General features: G+C 38.9%; 1 protein-coding gene across 1 annotated transcript in view; it reads right to left on the bottom strand.

Moving 5' to 3' along the window:
• The window catches only part of LOC109035923 (unextended protein), a gene marked incomplete in the record, with an annotated part of 100330 nt that extends 74369 nt beyond the window's left edge, over positions 1-25961 (bottom strand). The window contains 2 exon segments of the mRNA XM_072304190.1: positions 1918-2140; positions 25803-25961. Coding sequence (XP_072160291.1) covers positions 1918-2140; positions 25803-25870 — 291 coding nt within the window.
• Positions 25962-26113: the final 152 nt, after the last annotated feature.

Here is a 26113-nt window from a genome sequence, read left to right as displayed (position 1 = left end):
TGTCTACTAATAAGGTTCGTAAAACCCGCGCCCCCTCTGCATAAATGAGTAAAATTTTCTTTATACTTTTTCCAACCTTTTCTCGCATTTGTTCAGTTTTGCTTTGTTTTAGTGCCCTATATCTTTTGAAAATCATGGTAGCATAAGAGTCATCTCAGCCACCAAATTTTTCACTAAAATAACTTTAAAGTAGCTTTAAATTGCGATAATCAAATGCCCGACTTTAAAAAAATTCGGGGAAGGTCCCCCGAACCCCCCTTTTGGCTAGGGGGTACCCCCAAGACTCGCAACGTGAGGAGCGCGACTATAAGATTTGCCTAGGAGCGCTATAAAGGTAAATCCGTCCCTGCGTGCATGGGACCCGAAGTTGAGGTCATATGGATCTCTGAAGTTTTCTGATCACACACGGAGAAAAAAACTCGTGCGTGGGACCCGAAGTTTAGGTCATATGGATCTCTGAGGTTTTCGGATTGAGCATCTGGACACTTCGGATCACATATCTGAAATTTCGGTTCTTACATCTGAAGTACTTCGGTTCTCACATCCGAAAAACTTCGGTTCTCACATCTGAAGTACTTCAGGTGTAAGAATTGAAGTTTCAGATGTGTGATCAGAACCTCGACAGCTAGACCTAAAGTTAGTGTTCAAATGCTCAATCCGAAAACTTCAGAGACCCATATGACCTAAACTTCGGGTCCCACGCACGAGTTGTTTTTCTCCGTGCACATCTAAAAACTTGAGGTGGAGCTGCCGAAGTTTGGGTCAGACATCGAGGCACTTCGGCACGTACCGGAGTACTTCAGATGTGTGACCCAAACTCTTCGGTATATATCGAAGTACTTCAGATGTCTGACCCGAACTTCGGCAGCTGAACCTCAAGTTTTTATATACGTGATCCGAAAACCTCAGAGATCCATAAGATCTCAACTTTGGGTCCCACGCACGAAGTTTTTTTCTCCGTGTAATAATCGATTCTTTATTACCATAGCTAAAAATAAGGAAATGTCGATGATCGATCATTCAAGCCTAGTCACTGAGCGAGGGTTTATGTCGTGTGCATGTTTGCGTCGGCCTGAAGATCTTTGAAATGAACGGTGTGTTTGGGACACATCACAAATCACATCTTGAAATTTTTAACGCATTTCATGCAGTAATGGCTGAGAAATTGAAAAATTAGTGCCAGTTTGAGAGCTCCAGTTAGAACGTGGGTTGGACACTAAACTGACTAATGTCAATCTGGCGGCTTCATACTGATGTCAGTGTGACGTTATAATGACGTTAGTGTCAAGTCAGTGTGCAAATCATGATCAATCGGACAAATCGAGCTTGAGTCTAACATCAGACTGACGTTAAGGTATCAATCAGTTTGAGATTGGCGCTGCCATCATCGATTAAAATAAAGTAAAACTGATGAGCAGTGTTCGAAACTCACCTTTGAGTTTTAGGAGCTATGTGGCGCATGAAGCCCGATTTTTAGGCGCCATTGAAGATTTTTCAGGGGCCAAATTGACTTTTTGCCTATATAATCTGGCGCATTTAGTGAGAAGTTAGACGCAAGATGTTTTCGTAACAGAATTAGTAAGTAGCCGTAACTTGGGGAAGACAAAAGCACTAAGAATGAAATCGTGAAAAATAGAATAAGCTTTCACTTGTAGTGCAGAAAATTCTGAGTTTTTTTTTTTTTTTTTTAATTCAAATAGATTTTTTTTTCTTTCTTTACGTGACTTCCTATAAAAATCCAGATTTTTAGAAGGCAATTTTTAGGGGCCACGTTGGTGCAGAGCCTTCATTTTTTAGGCGCCACGGCCGATTTTTTAGGCGCATTTGGCGCGTTGACGCCTGTGAGTTTCGAACACTGCTGATGAGCCAAGTAGAAAGCTTGCATTCGTATTGAAAAAAATTAAACAGTATACTTGCCTTCCTTTTGAGACCATCGGAAAGGAAATTGCATTTTTCGCTGTTGGCGTTGAGACCGACGTCAATATTCGGATGAAAATTGTCGCCGTAGAGGGCCAGCGTCACCTGGCTACCCTCCTCGACTGTCGGGCGGATCGAGTCCGGTTCGTAGACGACCTCCTTCTTGGAATGTTCCACGCTGACCCCATAGAGAACTGGTGAAGAGTTGGCATCATTAGTAAGACTAAACAGATGATCATACAAACATTTAGTCAACTACACTTCACCTGCCTCCAGCCCACAGGCTCTCAGCCTCTGATCATAAAAAGACACATGCAATGAAAAATCTACATTTCGTCGCTCCTCTGACGTAAGGGCGTACCTCGATTCTTGCGTGAGCCTTGTTCTCTGTGCAACTATATGCTATCCGCGGCTCATGCACAAATTGAGATACGCCCTTACGTCAGAGGAGCGATGATTTGAGGGGTTTGGAGGACAAGGCACATGAGAGCATTTTTGCTACTTCAATAAATACGTGTTTAAGGTGAATCCAGGGTTTGATTAGGGATAGTTCAAGATTAGAGATAGCGCCACTAGTCCCCACTGAGAATTTCACTTTCCTTCGAACATTACTGAAATATTATTGTTCAAATTACAAAAGGCAGATCCACAAGATATAGATAATTTTTTGCTTTATTTTTTGAGCCAAAAATATTAGCAATTAGAGTTACAAGCGCAGAGAAAGTACGGCTGAAACTTTCAGCTCAGCGGCGGCGGCCGAGCGCGCAACCGAACCCCTCTTGTTCTGTCTCTCTCTCTCTTTCCCATTGCCGCAATGGGAATTACTTTCCGTCATAGTTACGAATTTATTTTAGGGAATTTTAAGAAGATTTGTTTACTGCGTGTTCCTCAAGTATGTTACTAAATCGCATGGATCCCCAATCTTGAATAAGTTTTGCGGTTTTTATTATTTTGGCAAAAATACAATACGGCTATTCTGAGCAGCGCGACGTGGTGGCCAAATCGTTTCAGCCTGGATTCACCTTAAAGTTTCAACATTACTTGGAACCTTATGGCAGAAAGGAAATTTAAACTCACTTTTGATGCTTTAAAGTTGGATTTTAGTTGCGAATTTTTCACAGAATATACTTTCAAACTAGTTTTAGTTGAGTTCATGAATATCTCAATTTTTTTCAAAATCTGCACTTGTGCGCCTTATATCCTCCAAGCCCCTCGTTTTACGGTTTTACCTATACCTATGCTGCTGTACTAAGTAAAAACGCCGTATGAGCATTCAAATGTTGCCGAATTTCTTTTTTGAAAATATTTATTTTTTAAGAAAGTTATGGAAATTATTCCTTGAAATTTTCAGACTTTTTAGATCAAATTACGAACGAAATCCTCTTGAAAATCGGAGAAGAAATATTTACAAGTTTTCCTGAAAATTCGTGATTTGTCGAAGTAAATTTGGCGACGCCTGATGGATCATACGGCGCTTTTACTTAGCACGAAAGTATCTTGCCGTTCACAGTAAGAATGTCGTAACTCTTTTCTAAATGTTTTAATTTTTTTCTGTGAAAACGCGTTCACTTAAAAAATGACCAAGAATCTTATACATCTCTGTACTTCTAGAGTTACTGGATCATATCGTTAGCAACTCATATTGAAATAATTATGTACGAAAGTAATCAAGCAGCATAGTAATAGAGCATCATGGTATAGAAAATATTGTAATTAAGTTAAAGCGTTCCTGCGGAGTGCGGCAGTATTGCTTTCCAGACCGAAGATTATAATTGCATTTCAATGCCATATAATTTCTACTCCAAAATTGTGCTATTACTATAGGAAACTGTTGGACATTTTTAAGAGAAAATTTACTTATTTTTCTTCCGATTTCACGCAAAATTTCAGACATAAACTACGAAGTCAAATTCTTGTAAGACAAATTACTTCTTTGAGTCAATTCTGCAACATTGAGATGGATTTACGTTCCTTGGTTTGGAAAACGGCGCTATGAGATAGATAGGCGTAATTTGAGAAAATTTGAAGAATTTCTTATGATTTCCATAACATCATGTTCCAATTTCCTGACTATACCAAACATTTTTCGGACTTTTGAGGATGTTTTTAAAGGTCGTAAAGAATGTTTTAATAATGGAAATCCCCTCTACCAATACTTTACTCCCTGCTACATGTTTTTGAGGAGGCCGAATCAGGGGTGCAAAAAATTCTTTTCAACTAAAAAACAGCGCGTTTGCAGAACTTTTCTAAAATTAAACGCGGTCATTAATTTTCTAACAATTAAAAACAGTCATTTTCTTTAAAAAAAAAATTCAATACTTATCATAGCGACCGAGCTATCAGACATCTGAGGAGCCCCCTGGTAAAAATTGGCAGTAGAATCTGTGTTCCAAAATACCATAGACCTACAGCCGGCTGTAAGATTTCCAATAGCTTCTATAGCCGGCTACACAAATTCTTATAGCCTTTTATAGCCGATGGCGATTAAGCAACAGCCAGGCGATAAAGTGTATGCTAAACGTTACTAATTACGGATGCTAGGACTTAGTGAGTTTTTGGAATACTGCTCTCTTTTTGGGCCGTAGTATCTTGATTTATTTTGCGAGGAAAGCTCCGTCTTTTGGATGGATGCCTGCCATTACTAATATATTAGAGCGCCTTCAGTTTCGTATTATGCTGTGCAATACCTCTGGTGTGAAATAGTTGCTTCAAGTGCCGTGGCCGTGGCAAGCGGGCAGCCAGCGCGAAACACGCATTGGCGCCTACAAACCTAACAGGGATACTTCACGCGTTGCGCAATGCGTGAAGTATCCCTGTTAGGTTTGTAGGTGCCAGTGCGTCGCCGCTCCGCTTTGTGTTAGGCTCTAATATTTAATCTGGCGGAGTCAGCGTTGTTCAACTCGTAATTTTGATATGTTTGCACATCCTGTATGGATTATTCCCATTTCAATTGATGGAAAAAAATATGTAATTAAGGAAAATATAAGGTGTGTTTTCCAAATATTAAGGTGGTTCCGTATCAAACTTAATGATTTCCAAAGCACACGAATTTCTACACAATTTCTTATAGCCTTTTATAATCGATGGCGAAAAAGCAACAGCCAGGCGATAAAGTGTAAAGCCCGGCGATAGGAACTATAGCCCGGCTGCAAAATTTTTTATCGCTTCGTACAGCCCGGCCGTATGATTTTCTCCGCATTCTACAGCCAGTTATATGATTTTCTGTAGCCTTCTTTAGCCAGCTATCAGAATTCCTATGGTATTTTGAAACGCAGCTCTAATCGTCAATTTTTACCAGGGCCTTGAGGAGCCCCTACATCAAAATTGAAAGAGGCAGATATTTCAGAGTGGCCGTAAATGAAAGAACCATGGAAAATCTGCCAAATTAAGGGACTTCAATAAGGACTACATTTCAAGCGATAGGGAATAAACTATTGTGTATGGTTCATTTCAGAAACAACGTATGCGGTTGAGCGTTGCGTGGCTGAGAACTGTATGATTGAACCGGATAATATATTGTTCTTCAATGTGAAATGAAATCCAGGGGTGCAGAAAGTTCCTCGGCCTACACAATTTTGAGCAACCAGGGATTTAGCCTACACACTATTACATTACGCGGTCGCAGTAATTTTTTTAAAATACAATGCGGTCGCAATATTTTTCTTCAAATTCGATGTTTCCGCAGTCATTTTCTCAATAATTCAATACTTCTACAATAACTTCCTCCAGAATTCAACACATTATTAACAAAAAAAAAAACAACAAATAAACACACAAAAAAAACAAAAAAAAAAAAACAAAAAAAACAAAAAAAACCACAAAAAAACACCAAAAAAAAAACAAAAAAACACCACAAAAAAAAACAAAAAAACACAAAAAAAAACAAAAAAACAACAAAAAAAAAACAAAAAAACAACAAAAAAACACCCAAAAAAAAACAAAAAAAACCACAAAAAAAACCAAAAAAACACCAAAAAAAAATAAAAAACAAAAAAAAAAACCACAAAAAAAAAACAAAAAAAAAGCCCAACACAATTTTTCCATTTTCCCCCAGCCTACACATTGGTCGAGCGACCAATCGGTCGCTGGTTCGGGAACATTCTGCAGCCCTGATGAAATCTAATTTAGAATTGGGTCATTCCCAAAACTCAAGGATATTCAAATAATTGAAAATTCAAGTACGTTCAAAAAGATATTCAAGGTATCGCGAGGATTAATTGGACTACATTTTTCAATTTGGAACCATAAATTCTGGCCCGGTTCAACAACAACGTATGTGCCATTAGTTTCCCTATGCACATAAGTGTTTTTCCAGAAGAGCCAGAATCTATAGTTCCAAATTGCAAAATGCAGTCCAATTTTACAAAATGCGAGCGTCCTTATTGAACGGGAAAACTTAACCTTTGTACGGATCCCCTCGTACATTTCTGATCAATGATTTTCAAAATTAAACCATCAAAACATACATTTGTGACACGTACGGTCGACTCGATACAGTCAACTTTGGTAAAATTTCCGCAGCACTACACAGAAAAAAAATCTCGGTGTATTTACTGAGAAAAGGGTAAAATTACCAAGAATTCAGGGTTCTATTTGATCCCAGTTTTTTCTTGGTAAAATTACCATTTATGGAATTGGTAATTTTACCGAGAAATCTCGGTAAAATTATTGACTTTCTCGGTAATTTTACTGGGCCCCGGTAAAAACGCCAATATTTTTTATCGACTGTGGTAGAATTACCGAGATAAAATGGCAAAGTTACCGGGAAATGATTATCAATAAAAGTGGTATTCTTACTTAAAAAAAACAGTAAAAATACCGGTTTTTAGGTAAGCTTACCAGTCTGTCTTGGTAAAATTACCAATAATTGGTATAAAAGTGAGATGGTAAAGGTACCAACGGACCTTGGTAAAAACGCCGAGAATTTTTTTTCAGTGTAACTCTTCGAATCGTCCTCTCTTGGTGATCTGATCTAAGCAGGATCATCCCCAACAAGAAGCAAGCTTAATAAATACATTGACTGCATTTTGCAATAAGGGACTAAAATCTCTGGTTTATACCTAAAAACACCGATCTGCATGGGAAAACTAATAACGAGTATGTTGTTTGGCGCTCCGCGGTCAGGGTAGAGAGCGAAAACAACGCTCTTCGAAGTGGTCTTTGAATCTGGCGGCAACTATTCGAACGCTTACGCCGTGGGGTTGCATACTCGCCGTCTTTGAAGACGATTTAGCGGACGCGTCTGTATTTCAATGGAGATGTTGCATGTGTGAGGAATTGGTGATTTGACTATTGATTCTAAAGTAAAAGTTCGCGAGAAACACGATGGTGCCACTGGTTTTCTCTGAAATCAACTCCCAAGCTCAAAAAAAAACTCAAGTTGAGGCCAAAATGGAGGGGATATCCCACGCTAAGGAAAGTTGACAGTTTCGAAAACGCCTTCAATTGTGGCGTGATACCTCACGCATTCCGAAGAGAACGAATAGTTGTATCGTTGCGCCTTAGCAACGCGACGCGAGATTCATATTGAAGTAGTCTTCACGCTGGCTTTGTCAGTTTTCCTTGGCCGCTATTGCAGTTTTAGCCGCATAGTTCAATGGAGATGTTGCAAGAGGGATATTTGCGATTAGACAATTGATTCTTATGTAAAAGTTCGCGAGAAACACAATGGTGCCACTGGTTTTCTCTGAAATCAACTCCCAAGCTCAAAAAAACTCTCAAGTTGAGGCCAAAATGGAGGGGATATCCCACGCTACCCTGAGAGTCCACGTCTACATCATGACAAACTTTCCATGCAAAGATAGGGAGCAAATACATTAGCAGATATGCCGGGTTTTCAGTTTTAGAGTCACTAAATAAGGTGGCAGCCCTGTCAATGTATTTGCACCCTATCTATGTATGGAGAGTTTGTTTTGATGTGGAGGATGACTCTGCGGATAGCGTGGGATATCCCGGCCATTTTGGCCTCAACTCGAGAGCTTTTTTTGAGCATGGGAGTTGATTTCAGCGAAAACCAGTAGCACCATCGTGTTTTTCGTGAACGTTTACATAAGAATCAATGGTCAAATCGCAAATTCCTCACATATTCAACATCTCCATTATTTCCAGCATTGCTTTCGACGGCCAAGTCACTACTGGTTCCGAACGAATGGACAATTCGTGGACATTGCACAATGAACAATGGACAGTCGAACAAATTCATCAGAAAGGAACCAACCCACACTAAGTTGAAACTGAGAAAAAGAAGTTTGAAGCTTTATTCCTGCATACTCAACGGGAAAAATTTTTGCAAGCTCTCAAAAAGTGCATTATAGTCAAGTCAAAATTAGATCAAATATCCTGAATTACGGGGAAAAATTCCCAAACGAGCGATTTTTAGTGTGTGCACGAGGTGTGATTTTTACACCCCCCCCCCCCCTCCCCCGGTATCCGCCTATGAGTCTATCTATCTTTTTTTCTTACTATGCATTTAAGTCTCCGAAAATATGCACGTTCGAAAAAGCGTTAGTGCTGAATGATTAAACCGATACCTTTTTACCCAAGAGAATATACTTTGGGGTACGTCTTTGGGTACTCTAAATTTGGCTGCCTAGCCGCAAATAATGTATAGAGCTAATAGAGGATTTCCGACCAAGGTCAAAGGGACAAGCCGTAAGGCGCCCTTACTTTAACTTTAACTCATCGCAACCATTCTAAGCTCCTTCATCTCGTTGAGTATGCAATTTGATCTCCTGGGAGTTATCATAGTTGCTCCAAGTCCAAGTGAACCTCTACGGCCACCGACCTTTTCGGGCAAGGAGAAACAATTGGACGTATTTCTGCCAAACGGAGCTATGTGCATTAAGGCATGAGCCTTGAGGCCCATGAGAATGTATGCATAGCAGGGCTCACGTTATAATGCACATAGTTCAGTTTGGCATAAATACGTCCCATTGTCCGTCTTGAAATTCACGAGGAACTCTTGGTTTTATCATCACACGATTACAATACGAACAAATTCAGATGTCATCGATCACACCTCACTGGCCAGTGATGTGATTTCGGGTCATCGGGGACTTTTCAGTTTGTTCGCACTTTGACCGTGTACGAGGGTCTTACAAGTATTCCCCCACAATGCATTGCTGCAGTGGAGGTATTCTAGTTCCAAATTCCTTCAGATACTGATGATCAAAATATGCTGTGGTCACATTAACAATATTTCGGTCGATGTCTCAAGGTCACGTGGTGGATTAACCGACATTGACGTCACATTATACACCATTTCCGTCAATTTTTGGTGGCCCAAGCAATATTTTGTATAATGACTACATGACCTTGAGATAATGAGGAAAATATTGATGGTGTGACCACGGACCCTGGAATTTAGAATGACCTCACCCAAAAAACGATGCTGAGGTCTGTCAGTTCAAATGACAAACATCTGATGACGTTTGAGTCGTCATGGAGCATGGAGGGATTTACTAGTATTTTTCTTCTTTTTCCGAAAACTAGGGATTTTTCCTTGACTAGGGTTGGTACTATGATGGATCTTCCCTTCGAATTTATAGGTTGGCAACGACTAAATTTTTCATGTGGGGAGGTTGGCAGCCCTTTCAAGCCCTACGGCCTCCAAATAACTGGTGTAGTTGAGGCCCGTTGTAGCTATCTTTAGTCCAGTCTCCAAATAACGATTTTACTTATGAAAGTCTTCGAACCTAGGTGTACTCTGGTTTCACTTCAATGGGTCAAGTAAAGGTTGGCAACAACTACAATTCGGTTTCGAATATTTCGTGGAGAAAAGTTGGCTGCCCTTTCAGGCTCTAAGGCCTCCAAGAGCAAACTCAATCGTGATAGGCTCCCAACCTCGGTGCTTTATTTTCACTTCGATGTTTTTTTTTTTCAACGCATTTGATTGCTTTACGGTGATAGCCAACGTGACGTCACAGCTGAAAATGCTCCCGGGCTATGTTTGCACCACGCCGTACGTTATAAATATAGGCACCAGGGGGTGGATCGGGCAGTCCCTGGCAAGGACTCGTTGGTAAAGGTATTATGTGTTGCTTGTGTGTTATATGTTTTATATGTGTTATATGTTATTTGTGTGTTATATGTTATTTGTGTGTTATATGTTTTTTATGTGTTATATGTTATTTAAGTGTTACATGTTTTTTATGTGTTATATTTGTTATCTATGTGTTATATGTTTCTACTGATGCGTGTTGCGTATGTGTGTTGCGTATGTGTGTTGCGTATGTGTGTTGCGTATGTGTGTTGCGTATGCGTGTTGCGCATGTGTGTTGCGGGTTGCTTGTGTGTGTTGCGTGTTGCTTGTGTGTTACATGTTCCTTGCGTGTTACGTGTTGCTTGTGTGCTATATGTTGCTTTTACATGTTACGTGTTGCTTTTAAACGTTACATGTTGCTCGTGTGTGTTATGTGTTGCTTATCGCATGCTAGTTCTAATTTGTTGTTCTTTTTTATTTTTTGAGGTTTCTTTTCTCTTTGTCTTTTAGCAATTTAACGCACTTCCCGGTGTTGGTTCCTCCTCTTTTTCTACTAACTTTTTTTTTTGCTTTCTAAAAGACAAAGAGCAAAGAAAACCAGTAATTACTTGTAGATTCGCGTTTTAAAGTAGAGTCCCCCAACCCCTCCCGCGTAGTAACATAATTTCAATTATGTTACTTTTTTCTTTTTTTCTTTGTCTTTTGAAGCGTGCCAGTAGGGCTCGCTCTTTTTCTTTTCATTCTTTTTCTTTGTCTCCCCTCCCCTAACAGAGAGTGGGTCTAGGAATTTTAAATATTCTAACGCCTCGTAAATTTATAACAGGGGGCGTGCGATACCGTAGCTTTGGTTCGAAGGATGCAGTGGTGTTTCGGCACTTCGTTCAGTCGGCCGGCGGCCATCGCTTTCCTACGACGGCTGAATCCATAACCAGGACCCGGTATGGTGCAAGTTAGAGGGCGGTAAAAGAAACCCTCGGCCCTTCTGGCGAAAAAAAAAAAAAAAAGATGGTCCATTTGTACGGGCGGGAGGATACGTAAAACTCCTTCATCCCTCTCTGTTTTTTCCGTAATTAGTCATGAAGTGGATTGGTAGGCCTACGGGGGAAGCAACCACTATAAAAAAAGAAATAGTGTATTTTCCGAAGAAAATACACTAGCAACGCGCCACTGAACTTACCTCCTGAGAAATTAAGTGTTTATAAAAGTCGGTCTTTCCCTGGTAAAAATAATCTGATGGCTACCGCCAAAACACAGTGAAGTGATGAGTTTTGACTAACATAAATTGTGTTTTGGTGATGGCCAACTGATTATCTTAACGAGGGTTTCTCTAAGGTGGTGTGGAAAGAGTTCCATTGATAAGAATCAAGTTTTCTCGTCGGTTTTTTCCCAGTTCAAATTGATGAGTTAGCCGTCACCAAAACAAACATTAGAAGTCATATGTGTTTTGGTAACGGTTAAATCTTAATTTTGAAAAGGGGTTCTCTAAGGTGGTGTGGAAAGAGTTCTTTTGAGGATAAACCAGCACATGGCAGGAAGTATTTGTAAGTCGCAAAATAGCTTTCTGAGATATTATGTAACACGTTACTTTCATTGAAGCGAAATAATAATATGGAAAACATCTTTTTCTAGTTTCACACGCAGAAAATTCATTTGTCCTCAGTAATTCAAAAAAAAAAAAACAAAAAAAACAAAACAAGAAATTAGGAAGCACATTGAATTGAACGTCTTTATATTAAAAGGAACCATATCCATTCTGACATAATCCCTAAGATCCATAAGAATGCATGCTTGGCAAGGCTTATGTCCCAACGGATGTAGTTTCTTTTGATTCAAATGCGTCCAATTTTGGTTGAAGGAAGATTACTTTCGTTATAGAGTGAAATTGCTCGCTTACAGACTTTAAACTGATTTTTCTCCAGTGGCAAGGCGTGAATGATCGATTGTCAACAAGTTCCCATTTGAAGCTATGGTAAGGAATCGATTATTAGGGCGTTCGTTGCGAACACCCCGTTTATCTATCCTTTTCGATAAGTTTAAGCAACCGATCAATTGGATTGCATTTCGCAAAAAGGAACCAAGATCATCCAATGGACCACTAGACAAGGTACGAATTTCAGCATTCTGATACATGTTTCTCAATCAAAATTTCACGTAGAACACGATACGCACAACGAAAATTACCAAAATCAACTCCTGACGAAGATATTTAATGATTCTTGATGCGTGAATTCAAACCACCCGCTCATGAAAACTCAATGCTCTACGTGATTCACATCGCGCGCTAAATGTTTATCATGAGTCTCTGCGATGTAAAAATCTTCAACTTCAATCTTGACACTTTGGCTCAGCTATAGCAAATTACCAATAGTTTGAACAACACATGGTGGAAAATGAACATTGCTTGATTGAGAAGCTTGCTGAAACCGTTGTAGTGGGCGATTTGACTCACGTAGAGCTTTGAGTTTCTTGTGAGCGGGCAGTTCAAATTCCTCGTAATCAGTGCGAAATAAAAACGTTAATATCTTCGTTAGAAATTGATTTCGGTAATTTTCATAATGTGAATCGTGTTCTACGTGAAATTCTGGTTAAGAAACATGTATCAGATTGCTTACATTCGTACCTTGTCTAGTGGTCCATTCTGCTAGGATTGTGCAACTCACATTCTTGGCAGCACCAGTACTGAAATCATGCAAGAAATTAAATTTACAAAGGTAATTTTTTTCATGAATTTATAGTTTATTGAGAGTAAAGATAAAACTTGTTTGCATGATCCGTTTACATTTGCAAGGTAAACAAAGTTGCAGCATCTTAGCGACATTGGAATGCTCTGGATCCTTTTTGCAAAACGCAATCCAACTGATGTATCGCAAAGCGCGCCACGCAATTGATAAATCCTCTCTTTGAAAACTAATGAACAACATGAGCGAATTTAATATAAATGAACAGTAAAATACAATCGAACATATTCCGGTGTTGCCAAGCTTAAACAAAATACTCGAATTTTCGCTGGTTTTTCGATATTGTGTCCTATATTCTTTGTTCACTTCTTATTTTTAAATTATTTGAATGTATCTCTCGTGCAAAATAATACACTTTTGTAGAATATTTTAATGTCAACTTAGATGTATACCAATTACTAGGGTATTTAGTTCAGAGAGGAAAAATTCATAAAATAGTGAGTTTCATCGAATCGTGCCAATAAACAACGTTTTGAAACAATCATGGAAAACTTTCTGCTAAAAAGTAATGAATAAAATGTACTCCTCAGACTGAATTCATTGAAACAAAACAAGACGCATTGCAATATTGCCAAAATTACGTACATTCATCGAATTTTGGGTTTATTTGACCATAATTATTCATCGTCTTATATTCAGTATACAATTTTATTTTATAATTCTGAGAAATTGGAGTTTACTAGAAAAAGTAAGAATACCAAAGTGAAGAAGACGCCCAGGAAAATGCAATAAGGGGCTTAAAAAGGAACAAGGGCGCTCCAAATTGGACCAAAAGGACCTGTGAGAGGACAAGGAACTATGGCGGTTAGGCGTCGCGGGGCGCGAGAGACCGCTGTTAAAGCGGCTCTTATCTATATATCGATGGTGAAACTACCAAACCACGTATCTCGGTTTGCGACGTTGCAGACTTCCTGTCATACTTTATTTTTTAAATGAAAAACTACTTAACGTCCAGTCTTGAAAATTTCTGTGATTTTTCCTCTTCGTGCGGAGAAAATTCTGTGAAAATTTCAAGGAATGATATTGATTTGGTCTACTTCGAAAAAATAAAATGCGAGCGTAGATTTTTAAACACCGCAAACGAGATACGTGGTTTGGTAGTTTCACCGTCGATATGTAACAATACAATAGTTTGTCGTTACACTCTGTGTAATTCAGATTTTCCTAAGAAATGTTCATTTAGTCGGAAAACAAGAAACTTAGGACAAAAACCGCAAAAAGCGCCAATTTTGGTGTCTTTTTTTCAGTTTGCTGCTAGTCGCGCGTTTAATTTTGCCGTGAGCTGAAAGAATTTGACTCAGCTAGTAGAAAGTTTAACGAGTTTTAACTGTGGAAATAACCAATTTTGTCGTCTGATCAACTCCTGGCAAATCACTGGCCATAATCCGCCAAAAAGGCCTATTTTAAGCCATTTTTTGCGAAATTTGGCAACATCTTGGTGACAATTTTTTTATAAAATGGTCAAATTCGGATTCAGCGCCAAAAATTTTACAGGCAACCATGGAATTAATGCTACCCGGTGTTTTTGGAGGCTAAAATTTCTATCTGCCCGGACTCAAAAAGCGTCGTACCTCCATAAAGCTGTTTACAAAAATGATGATATCTCGCGAACCAAAAGTTTCCCAGCGAGCTATAATATATCGATGGATGCGAAATCAAACGAACTATCGATTAGACAACTTTTCATTCAAATTTGAAGATATCTTTTTTGGGTAATTGCGGATTTGTAAAATTTCTCGAATTTAAAAATCGAAAAATTGGCAACAATGCATGTTAAAATTAATGCGCCATCAAAAACATGGTCATATCCTAAAAGTGCGCAATTTTTAGAGAATTTTCGTTAAAACCGCAACTTCATAGCTCAATTTTAATGCCACTTACGGAATTTGCCCGTTCTCAACTTGGCAACGCTGTAGCGCGCGGGATAATTTTCGGGTGAACTTACCAATGCCGGAAAAAGGCGTGTCTTGTGATAGGGAACAACATATCCAACTCCGGGCAAAATCCAAGCGTAGGGTAAAATCAGAGACAAGGTAAAATCGCCGATTTTGAATAACCCTCTTTAACCTCTCTTTTCACAAAAAAAAATAATTTTGTTTTCAGACTTTCAGTTTATGGCAGGAGAAAATATACGGCTAAAGAAACTGAAAAACATTCGTAGCTCAATTTTTTCGAGAATGTGAGTTGGTTCCTTTCTGATTAACTCGGTCCAAATCAGTGTTCGAAACGCACCTTCGAGTTGTAGAAGTCATGTAGCGCATCAAGCCCGATTTTTAGGCGCCATTGTAGATTTTTTAAGGGCCAAATTCACTTATTGCCTATACATTACGGCGCATTTAGTGAAAAATTAGACGCAAGATATTTTCGTAACAGATCCAGTAAGTAGCTGTAACTTATTGTTGGGAAAACAAAAGCTCTAAGAATGAAATCGTAAAGAAAAGAAAAAGCTTTCACTTGTAGTGCTGAAAATTCTGAGCTTTTTTCAATCAAATAAGTTTGTTTTTCTTTCTTTATGTGACTTCCTATGAAAATCCAGATTTTAGGGGGCAATTTTTAGGGGCCACGTTGGCGCCGAGCCTACATTTTTAGGCGCCATGGCCGAGTTTTTAGGCGCATTTGGCGCCTGTGAGTTTCGAACACTGGACTAAATTTACGATCTCACTTGTCTCCGCGGACATACGAGAGCAGTCATTTTCTCCATCCTCGTGGAGAGATGACTGCTCATTGTAACGAGCAGCTTTCCTCAGTTTGTTAATTCTCTAAACAAGCAGTAAACACGATTGCGCAGCTGCTCGCAAATTAACACATCGCCGTTCGAATCCTCGCGTAAAAATCCGCGATCAGCTCCGAAAATCTACCGTAAAGGTGGGATAGGCGCCTAGCAGTGGCATGGAGTGCTTTGCAATCTATCGATTGATAAACCATTTAAACCTATATAAAATGATCGAAAAACAGGAGGTTCGCAGCGAACACCTTAATAATCGATTCTTTACCATAGTTTCAAATGGGGAAATATCGAAAATCGATCATTCACCCCTCAGTGGCGTGGCGTGCTTTGCGATACATCGATTGGTAAACCATTTAACCTATAGAAAATGATCGAAAAACAGGAGGTTCGCAGCGAACACCTTAATAATCGATTCTTTACCATAGTTTCAAATGGGGAAATATCGATAATCGATCATTCACGCCTCGCCAACGGCGCCTAGCACGGATAATTCGCGTGGCGGATTCGTGGGACGACCCGAGAAAATCGAGCCGAAAAAATAACTTCGGAAGACAAAAGCTCATTTGCATAGACAACAAACAACGTTGATACGTGGTTCGGCGCACATGGGATCGGGTCGATGGGAGAGGTCGGACAAAATTTGGAAACTTTGAACGATCATAACTTCGTTTACACAAAATTTTGAGGTTCTGAAAGTGGTTCCATTGATTTCCTCGTAAGATTTTCTGCCAAAAACACCCCTTGAAATTTAAAATGTGATGAAATAAACATCTACATTTGTTGTTTTAATCAAAAATTTAGTGTTCCGACCTCTCTATTAGACTCGATCCACTGTGCGGCATTTTGGAGTCCACCTGAAAAGCGCTGAATTGAGACGCTTCGCGGACAAAATTGGTTTTGAGGAACAAAATGCTCTCGTGTACGGACAAAACCCGACTCCTCCGCCGAAAAAAAATGAGGTAATAGAATTCTGCCGTTCTAAGGAGGAACGCCGTATGAACATTCGAGAGTTGCCAAATGTCCCTTGGTAAAATATGTATTTTCGACGGCGTTCATGCATATTTTTCCTTGAAATTTTCAGATATTTTAGATTGAATTGCGTGCAAAATTGTCTAAGAATTTTGGGGAAAATATTCTAGATTTTCCTGATAAATTCGGTTTTTATCGAAGGACATTTGGCAACGCCTGAAGGCTCATACGGCGTTCTGCCTTAGAACGGGAGAATTTGAGTCGTTCGTTAGTGGGGCTAATTGGATGAATAGATTACGGCTTCTTTTATGATCTGCACTTTTGCGGTCGAAAAAGCTAGAGTCGACATCCGGCGATTATGCGTGAAGACCGCTTCTGGAAAACATACCCGAAAACAATTACATAACCGAAAAAAATTGGAGGGAGCCTCTGCTTGATAAGAGTGGCGAGGCGTGAATTATCGATTATCGATACATCCCAATTTGAAGCTATAGTAAAAGATCGATTATTAAGGTGTTCGGTGCGAACGCCTTGTCTATCGATCCTTCTCCACGGATTCAAATGACAGATCAATCGATATATCGCAAAGCACGCCACGCTATTGATTGAATATCGCAGTGAATGAAGCATTTTCTGTGGTTGAAACTCTTGTCTTGTGAAACTACCTTTGACGAATTGATTTCCCATCTTTAGCCGCGGATGAATTCTGTAGAGTTTTCATCTATTTTTTTTAGTTTAAATGCATGCTGACAAATAATAGAGAATTCGGAAGAGAAAATTTTATTGCAGCATCTGGGAGTGCTTGATGAGCTACATTTGCAATATTTTTCATATTTTTCCGATACAGGAAATGGTAGAGAAATACATTTAATGGTGAGAGAATCTGACACCTAATGACGTCATCAGGCAGCTTTTCTCATTTGACTAGGTCATTTGGTCGTATCTCTTATAATAATTGTTCATTTTAGAAATCAAGGATATTCTAAGGCTCAGTTTAATGGGTAGTTTCTTCTAAAACATTAAAAGAAAAAAATTTTATACCTGTAAATTATCCATTGAGATAAATAAAAATTCTGCTACAGAATTTATCTGATTTTCAAAGCAATGATGGAAAATCTTTTTTTTTTTTTTCCAAGTAACGAGTAAGGTTTTTGGATTACACTAAAAAATATTTTACTTGAGATATTATCTGGTTTATGTCGCTAAAGGTTTTGGAGTTAAAGAAACGTTGTTTTGCTATTTTTTTAAACTTACACCTAACGATAACAAAACGATACAATTTTAACTCAAAAAATTTAACTGATGTTGAGTTGAATCCACACGGATTTCACAAAAAAAAAAAAAAAAAAAAAAAATCCAATTTTGTTGACAAGAAACGAAGCTTTAAGTCAAAATAATAGCTCATGAATTATTATTATTATTATTATTTTTTTTTTTTTGATGTGCGGTCGTTTTAGCAGGACGCTATTCAATGATGGTACTGGTACGTAAAACTGCACGAGGAAAGCATGTCTGCAAAAAAAATTCAAGAACAAACGCTCATGGTATGACTTTTAGAATTAGAGTGGAAATGATCGATGAGCAAGGTTTTCGAGATGAACACCTAAATGATTCTTTACTACAGCTTCAAACGAGGAAATCTCGATTATCGATCACTCACGCCTCGCCACTGAAGAAAATGAAACGTTTCGATCGTACCCAGAATGCATTGCGCAGAAGCTGAAGATCCACCTTAAAAGTGTTCAGCTCCCTTGAAGAAATGGACGTATTTCTATCAAACGGAACTGTATGCATGATGACGTAAGCCCTGAGCCCTGTTATGCATATATTCACTGGGGGAAAAAAACCACATTGGATCTAGAGTCCAGACTATGAAAAACATCGATAAGACAAAATACTCTTGATTCAATCAGATTAAGCTTAATCAAGACCAAGCCTCTTAATTTGAGCGGATTTCCTTTTGATTTAAGCTTAAATCTGATTGAATCAAGAGTACTTTTTCTTGTCAATGTTTTCAAGAGTCTGGACTCTAGATCCAATGTGTTTTTTTCCAGTGCAGAGATTTTGACACACCGCAATTGAGATATGTGGTTTCGCAGTTTAGCCATCGTCATACATCGAAACGGGGAGGACATAGATTTCTCGTTACTTTAAGACCCAATTCCTCGGGTGATGCAATTATTTTAACTCTGTGGATGTGCGTGAAGTATCTCGACTTTTGAAGGCATTTTGTGATTTGATGTTTTCATTCCTCGTGGCTGGAAAATCACATGTACCTCTCGTTACTGTAATAGAACACCAGAGCCCTCATAAGCTAATTAAATTGGCTCAATGTAGTTATAAAGCTATGAGGCTGATTATTGAAATTGATAGGCAAGGCGATAGACAAAGAGAACGAAGAGAAAATCAAGCGAGCCTATTGGTGGAAGCAGGTGGTTGCAATGGACAAATGAGATAAGTAATAGACTAACCAATAGCAATCCACGAGGAACCATATAGTTAGTTCATCAATTTCCCAAGAGTCTGGACTCTAGATCCAATGAGTTTTTTTTCCAGTGCTCTTATGGGTCTTAGGACTCATGTCTTAATGCGCATAGTTCCGTTTGGTAGAAATACGTCCAAATGCAGGTCAAAACCCCCGAGTTCCCGTCATATAATCTAAGAATATTTAATTGATTTGGTCAACTAATTCCGGGCCGCGGGGTCAGCTGAATTTCCCGGCCCTTAATCTACACCCTCATCGGCTCTTGTCACGCCACGAGAGCTTTGATAACTTTCGGGGCGTGTCGAAGTGTGTCGCGTGGATGACTCCTTTGAGATCGCTCACTCACATTTCAAACCGAGATTTCTCCGATCGAATCCGTCGCATTGGCATGTGTTTCCGTCGTGTTTTTATTGATCAAACTAAAAATTGAATCCGTGAGTTCGAAAACACACCGACTCAGAAAAAAAATATTGTTCAGAGGAAACACCTAAAACTGCGCAGCGGGCGAAGAAGTTAGTTTAGGAAAAACCTGCTTCGTGCCAAAGGACAAGTACTTGGAGACTTCGTAAAGCACCGAGTTGAAATCGATACATCATGTTTGATGACAGAGAATTAAGCGTTTAAACATTTCCGAGTTGGTGTGTTTTCGTTCTCGCCGACTTTCAGATACTGATTTTTCATAGTCTGCCCTAAAAAATGTATATTTTTCGACCTGAATAACGCTTGATTATTTATATTACTTGTTGGTACAAGATATACTGAACCGAAATAGAAAACCGCAAAATCGGATGGTCACCCGTTTCCCTTGAAATGGCCAAAAATTGGTATTTCCAATGAAATACTTCGATTTTTCCCTTTTCCCGTCGCTGTTTCGAGCACTTCCGATTGCAATTTTGAAATTCCCTTTTGCGTGCAGATGCTTCTATCCATAAGTGTTACTAAACCGTAAAAAAATGAAAATCGAAAAAAACCCGAGTTGGTGTGTTTCCGAACTCACTGGTTCATTTCAAACCGAGATTTCTCCCATCGAATCCGTCGCATTGGCATGTGTTTCTGTCGTGTTTTTATTGAGCAAACTAAAAATTGAGGGAGGGATTAAAGTTTTCCGATTGGGTGATGGATCGATTAATCGAATTTTTGCATGATCGAAAATTCAGTAAGGGATTATCAATCGAATCGGACAGGGTGTCTATGGTAACTCAAGGAGGGACTATGTTGCCATAAAATGTTACCACGTCTCACTGCTTCAAGAAAATCACCGAATTCAATCGCAACGCATCAAAACACATTTCTGCTCGTACCTCTTGGCCATCGACCGATTTATTTGGTAGAAGCTCATCAATACGCTGATAAAGGGTTACTACAAGTCATGAAGGGGTAAATGGGCATGCAAAGGGGTGTGGTAGGCGGTGGAAAGGTGCGGGGGCGGGGGGCACTGGGAAAAGACATGGTTCCAAGTGCTTATCAATCAATGTCATCAATATGACTAGATAACTGATTGCTCCGCGGTATCACGTGATTTGATCGGCTGCTCAACAGCCGCCACATCGTTCAGAAAATTCCCGAATTTTTCCCGAGGTCTTGCTTCGCTCGCTTGGTAGTCTCCATAAATGGACCACATTTTGCAATTGGGAACTGTAATTTCTGACTCAGTTTAGAAATAACTTATGAGCCATTTGTTTCCCGATGCACAAAAGTGTTTTTAAGAATGAGCCAGAAATTTTAGTTCCTAATTGCAAAATGTAGTCCAAATAATATGGACTGCATTTTGCACTTTGGACCTATAAACTCTGGCTCATCTGAAAAAGCTCTTATGTGCATAGGGAAACTAATGGCACATCCGTTGTTTTTAAACCGGGCCGGAATTTATAGTTCTTAATTGCAAAATGCAGTCTATATGTGAATTCAAATTTAGAGATCTTCATTTAGACTTCATTATACAGGGTTATCCATGATTAAATGGCCAGCCTGCAGAAGCCGAAATACCCCTAAACCCCCTCTTTAAATAGAGATTTCATTTTTTTAAGGTAATTTATGAATTTAGGGAATAAAAGTACGGGGGGGGGGGGGCAAGTTTTCATGAGATTTGGTTCACGACCGTTGCCAAAATCCAGGAAAAACGATTTACTTTCCGAAATTTTGGGGAGGCTGTAGCTCCGAATGGGGGCACTTTTGGAAAGAACTTGATACAGCAAAAAAGTCTTATTTTGACCCACAGAGCACGCTCCTGCAGTTTGGTCGTTTAACCCTGGATCACCCTGTATATAAATTCAAATATAGAGATTTACATTTTGCTTACATTTTATAATTAGGAACTCCAATTTCTGACTCGGTTGAGGAACAACGCATGTACCGGTCTTTTCTCTGGGCACTTAAGTGCTTTTACGGATGAGCCAGAAATTTTAGTTCTTAATAATAGACCGTATTCGATTACGGTTCGATGTATCGTTCGATTCAAAACAATAGAACATAACCTCGAACCAAACTGTAAGGATTTTAGTTGGAAAAGCTGAAAATGAGAAATTTCCTGACAATTTCACTTTGCCTTGGTTATGGTACTCAAAAGAATAAAAAATCTGTTACAAAAGACTCGTTCTCTCAGATTTCTGAATTTACTATTGAGGCTATGCTTATGTTTTGAATCAATCGATATCGATACAATCTCACCCGTTTGATGTATCGAATACGATCTATTGCGAAATGTTGTCCGTTTTATCCATTATAGTTTCCGTAAAGAAAGAAACTGATATCCGAGAAACGAAGCGATCGGGACGTCCTTGAATTTTTGTTTCGAGTTTTCAAGTCCTTGAATATCCTTGAATTTTTGTCTCGAGTTTTCAAGTGCTTGAATATCCAAAAAAATTTGTTTCGAGTTTTCAAGTCCTTGAATATCCATGAATTTTTGTCTCGAGTTTTCAAGTCCTTGAATATCCAAAGAATTTTGTTTCGAGTTTTCAAGTCCTTGAATATCCCTGAATTTTTGTCTCGAATTTTCAAGTCCTTGAATATTCAAAGAAATTTTGTTTCGAGTTTTCAAGTCCTTGAATATCCTTGAATTTTGGAAATGCGCCCAAATACACTTGAAGTCAGTGAATCAGCCTTCGTCAGAATCAGTTCATTCGGAAGACTCCGCGAGCCTATGTAAGGTCGAAAAATCCACATCTTCAATGGCGGCGTTGCAATTTTCCGCTTTCGTTTTATTTTATTTTATTTATTTATTTATTGTTTCTGAAAAAAACTACTAAACGTCATTTACGGTCATATCTACAAGAATCCCATATATTCCTGGCGCGACTCCCATTAGCGTTATTCACATTAGATTACATAAAATATTCAGACGAACGTATAAATTTCAGCTCTTGTGAATGTGCTGGAAATGGTTGAAAAAAGGAGAGCGACTAACACTGATTATGAGCTTGAGCACTCAGCATTAGTACTCGATTTAATCAACAGCCTTTCGAGATAAATCTATGCATATTTTTCGAGTGAAAACATGGAAATACGCTTCAAACTCAAGAAGCAGGTATTGCTATTTCACTGATAATTTATTGACTGTATGAGTTCATGAGCGTACTCTCGTATTGACCACACGCTCAATACAAGGCAGATTCCTCTTTTCTTCTTTTCCTCCTTTTCCTCTTTCCTATTTTTCTATGCTCTTCTCCTCTCTCAAAAATTTCTTCTCTTAGGAGGTCTAAATGGCCTTAGATGCTAAAGCACCGCTTTAAAATAAACTTATATTACTACTACTACTACCTTCTTTTCTTCTTTCCTTCTTTTCTCAAAAAAGGCAAGAATGCATCTGGGTGTCTACTAAAACAGGCAGGCCAAAAATCAGTGCTTTTACAGTGCTTTTTCAGTACATTCCCAAAAATTCAGGACCTCCTCAACAGAAAAATTTAGTAAATTTTCAGTACCTTCATTTGACGGAATTCGAAAAATTTCAAAAATTTGAATTTCTCGTTCAAATTGTGACAAAAATAACAATAATTCCGGACCTTCTAGCGGAATTTCCGCACTTTTTCAGTACATCCGGACCGCCCTTAAAAAAGCAGTACTATTTCCGGACTTTTAGACACCCTGATGCACGGAAATAATCTCTTCTTGCATCCATAACGTAGTCCCTCTGACGTAAGGATGTATTTTCATTTCCACAAGAGCCCTGTTCTCCATATAATTCCATGCATTTCAGGGTTCACGCGAAAAAAGAGATACGCTCTTACGTCTGAGGAGCGACGATAAAAGATTAGCTTCTTTAAGCCAATAAGAACTTAAAGTCAAACAATAACATTTTAAAGAGTCGCATTATCATATCTCATCGTTGCTCATCGCGTGAAACGTGGTATTGTAAAATTGTGACACTACAGTAAAATATTTCTAAAATTGTACGGCTAAAATGGAATTATGGCCGTGTAAGATGGAATTTTTTATAATTTTAAGACGAATTAGGGTGTCTACTAAAACAGGCGGGCCAAAAATCAGTACTTTTACAGTACTTTTTAAGTACATTCTAAAAAATCCAGTACCTCCTCAATAGGAAAATTCAGTACTTTCTCGGTACCTTAATTTGACGAAATTCGAAAAATTTCAAAAATTGGAATTTCTCGCTCAAATAAAGACAAAAATGACCAAAAAATAGCAGAAATTCCGGACCTTCTGCGGAATTTCCGCACTTTTTCAGTACTTTCGGACCCCCCTTTAAAAATCGGTACTATTTCCGGACTTGTAGACACCCTGCTAATAGACACCCGGAAATTTTCCTTGTTTTCATTGATGTAAATCATTTCTCGTGTACAAGATTTTCGTTTGACACGTTTAAGCGATGAAGTATATCTAATTGATTGTAATAAGAGCCGATCTGATTCCATGAAAGCTTAGTCCATACAACAGACAGCATATCGACGGTGTAAGTTCGCAACCGCACGTATCTTGTTTGCGGTGTTTAAAAATCTCCGCTCTTATTTGATTTTTTTAGAGGAGAACAAATCGACATCGTTTCTTGAATTTTTCGCAACATTTTCTTCGCACAGGGAGGAAAAATCACGGCATTTTTTTAAGGATTGCCATTGAGTAGTTTTCTAATTAAAAATGAAGTATGACAAGAAGTCTGTCGCGTCGCAAACCGAGATACGTGGTTTCGGACTAGCACCGTCGATATTCTTGTGACAGAAAATAGCCTGACGAACTACATAAAAGGTGGTCGCAACATTTGAAACCGGATCCATCGCAATCCGTCAGAAAAACGTCACATAGTTTTACCATTAAAGTAAACAGAGGACAAACTTTTTGGTTTGCATCCATTACAACTTCGCTGCGCGGTGAAAGTAATTGTTCTTGCCTCTGAAACGGTCATACTCATTGTTGAACCCTTCCCACCAGCTCTACTTCTTCACTGCATAATTGAGGAGAAGTTGGTGTTTCTCAATTATTAAATAAATAAATAATTCCCTCATAATCATGATTGCTAGTCGTCATGTTTACCTTTTTCATTCTAGTTACAACGAATCGATGATATCTAGTGTAATGAGAACAAAATGATGGTTTTCCAAATAGAGTCAACTCGAGGGCACTTCATGAGGGAAATTGAGAAAGATACTTGAAGAGTTTCATCGAGTGTATTATTCAGAGATCACAATGATAAGTGACGTCACTGGCTTAGAAATGCGCACCAAGAGATTTTTTATGTTTACTCGCTTTATTGCAACAACTTAAAAGCAGTGTTCTATCTTTGAACATCATGGAAAGTGCTGAGAAGTTTTCTAATTACACGCCAGGGACGCACTGCCTCTCCTAAGAAATTTACGGGTGAATTTTTATTTACATACATTTTTACAAAAAAAGAAAAAAAAAAAAAACAAAAAAAAAAACAATAATGTCGGAATCACGCGCTGAATTTAGCAGCTGAATATGGAAGTCAACAGTCATCGCTTAACAGCTGAAATTTCGCAAATTCGAGTTATTTTCATCCAGATGTGTATCAAATCTATTCGAATAGTTCAGACAAATCCGACATTATCCGATGGTCGCTGAGAATCGATGGTTAATTTCGCGCGATACGCGCCAAATTCAGGCATCGGGCCGATGACTTCCACATTCAAGCCGCATTCAGCAAGTGATTGCGGCATAATGGCCTGGTTACACGCTCAAATTTCCGTCTAATTCCGATCAAAAATATGACCAAGATGGCGGTCGAAGTTATCTAGATTGATGAGTAAAATTAATTAAAACAGCGTGTTGATTGAAATAAGCATGAAATAAGCACGGTTGTGTGGAAATCAGATGAAGGATGAGCCCCGCAGCTCCATCATTCACCATCAAATTTTTGCAGGCCGCAGAAATTTGATGGTAGATGGTGCGCACCAGTCACCATTTGATCGGAAATTGATGGAAATTTGAGCGTGTAATCATAGCATAAGGAACGTGGCCCGAACTGTACAGCCTGTGTCACACTATCAAAGCTAGCCATCAAAATATCAAGGCTAGGTGTCGTGATTGGCTCATTCGATGACTTGGACCAATCACAGCACTTGACCTTGACATTTTGATGGAGTATTTTGATAGTGTGACACTGGCTTATGTAACGAGGTGGTAAAATAATACTGGTTCCACACTGCAGAGTTCAACATTTTTGACTCAAGTTGAAATTGATAAACTTTTTGGCCTCGTTTCCCGCAAAATAGTGTTTACCCAGCACAATTTTACCACCTCGTTACATACTTGTTTATAAATCGACTTTAGTGTTTTAACTTCTGTTAAGTCAACTTAAGTCGACTTAACAACTTCCGAAAAAATTTCAGCGCGTGTTAAGCCGGTATCCCACGATCAAACTGAAGCTATCGAACTAACGAGGTCAGATGTTGTAATTGGTCCCAGACATCGAACCAACCAATCGCAACACCTAACCTTGAAAGATCGGTGGTCCAGTTTGATCGTGTGACCCAAGCTTTTGGGGAAAGTAAGAGCTGGGAAAACGCAAACACTTACCTTAGGTTAAAAAGTGAGGTTAGAATCAAGAATTCCCATACATGTCGTACGGAGAAAGAAAAGGCCATTCCAGTCTCGCCGGACCTGGAACACAGACAGACTCATGTAAACAAAAACTCGGGCGAGGCGCAAACAATTCGAGTAAAATTAATTACCACCAATTAGGAACGACCATTAAACTGGTTGGCTTTCATTAACGCAAAGCTGCCGATTTTACGCTAAAGTTCGCCTGATTCTAACAGCGTTTTAAGGGTGTTCTTGAAAGAATCTCCAAGAAAGACATCACTGTACCAAGTTCACCACTCATCAAT

This window comes from Bemisia tabaci, chromosome 9 (assembly GCF_918797505.1).
Source record: "Bemisia tabaci chromosome 9, PGI_BMITA_v3".
In the NCBI taxonomy this organism is placed as follows: domain Eukaryota; kingdom Metazoa; phylum Arthropoda; class Insecta; order Hemiptera; family Aleyrodidae; genus Bemisia; species Bemisia tabaci.
The sequence above is the reverse complement of the archived record's forward strand: the minus strand, read 5'-3'. Positions and strand labels throughout refer to the sequence as shown.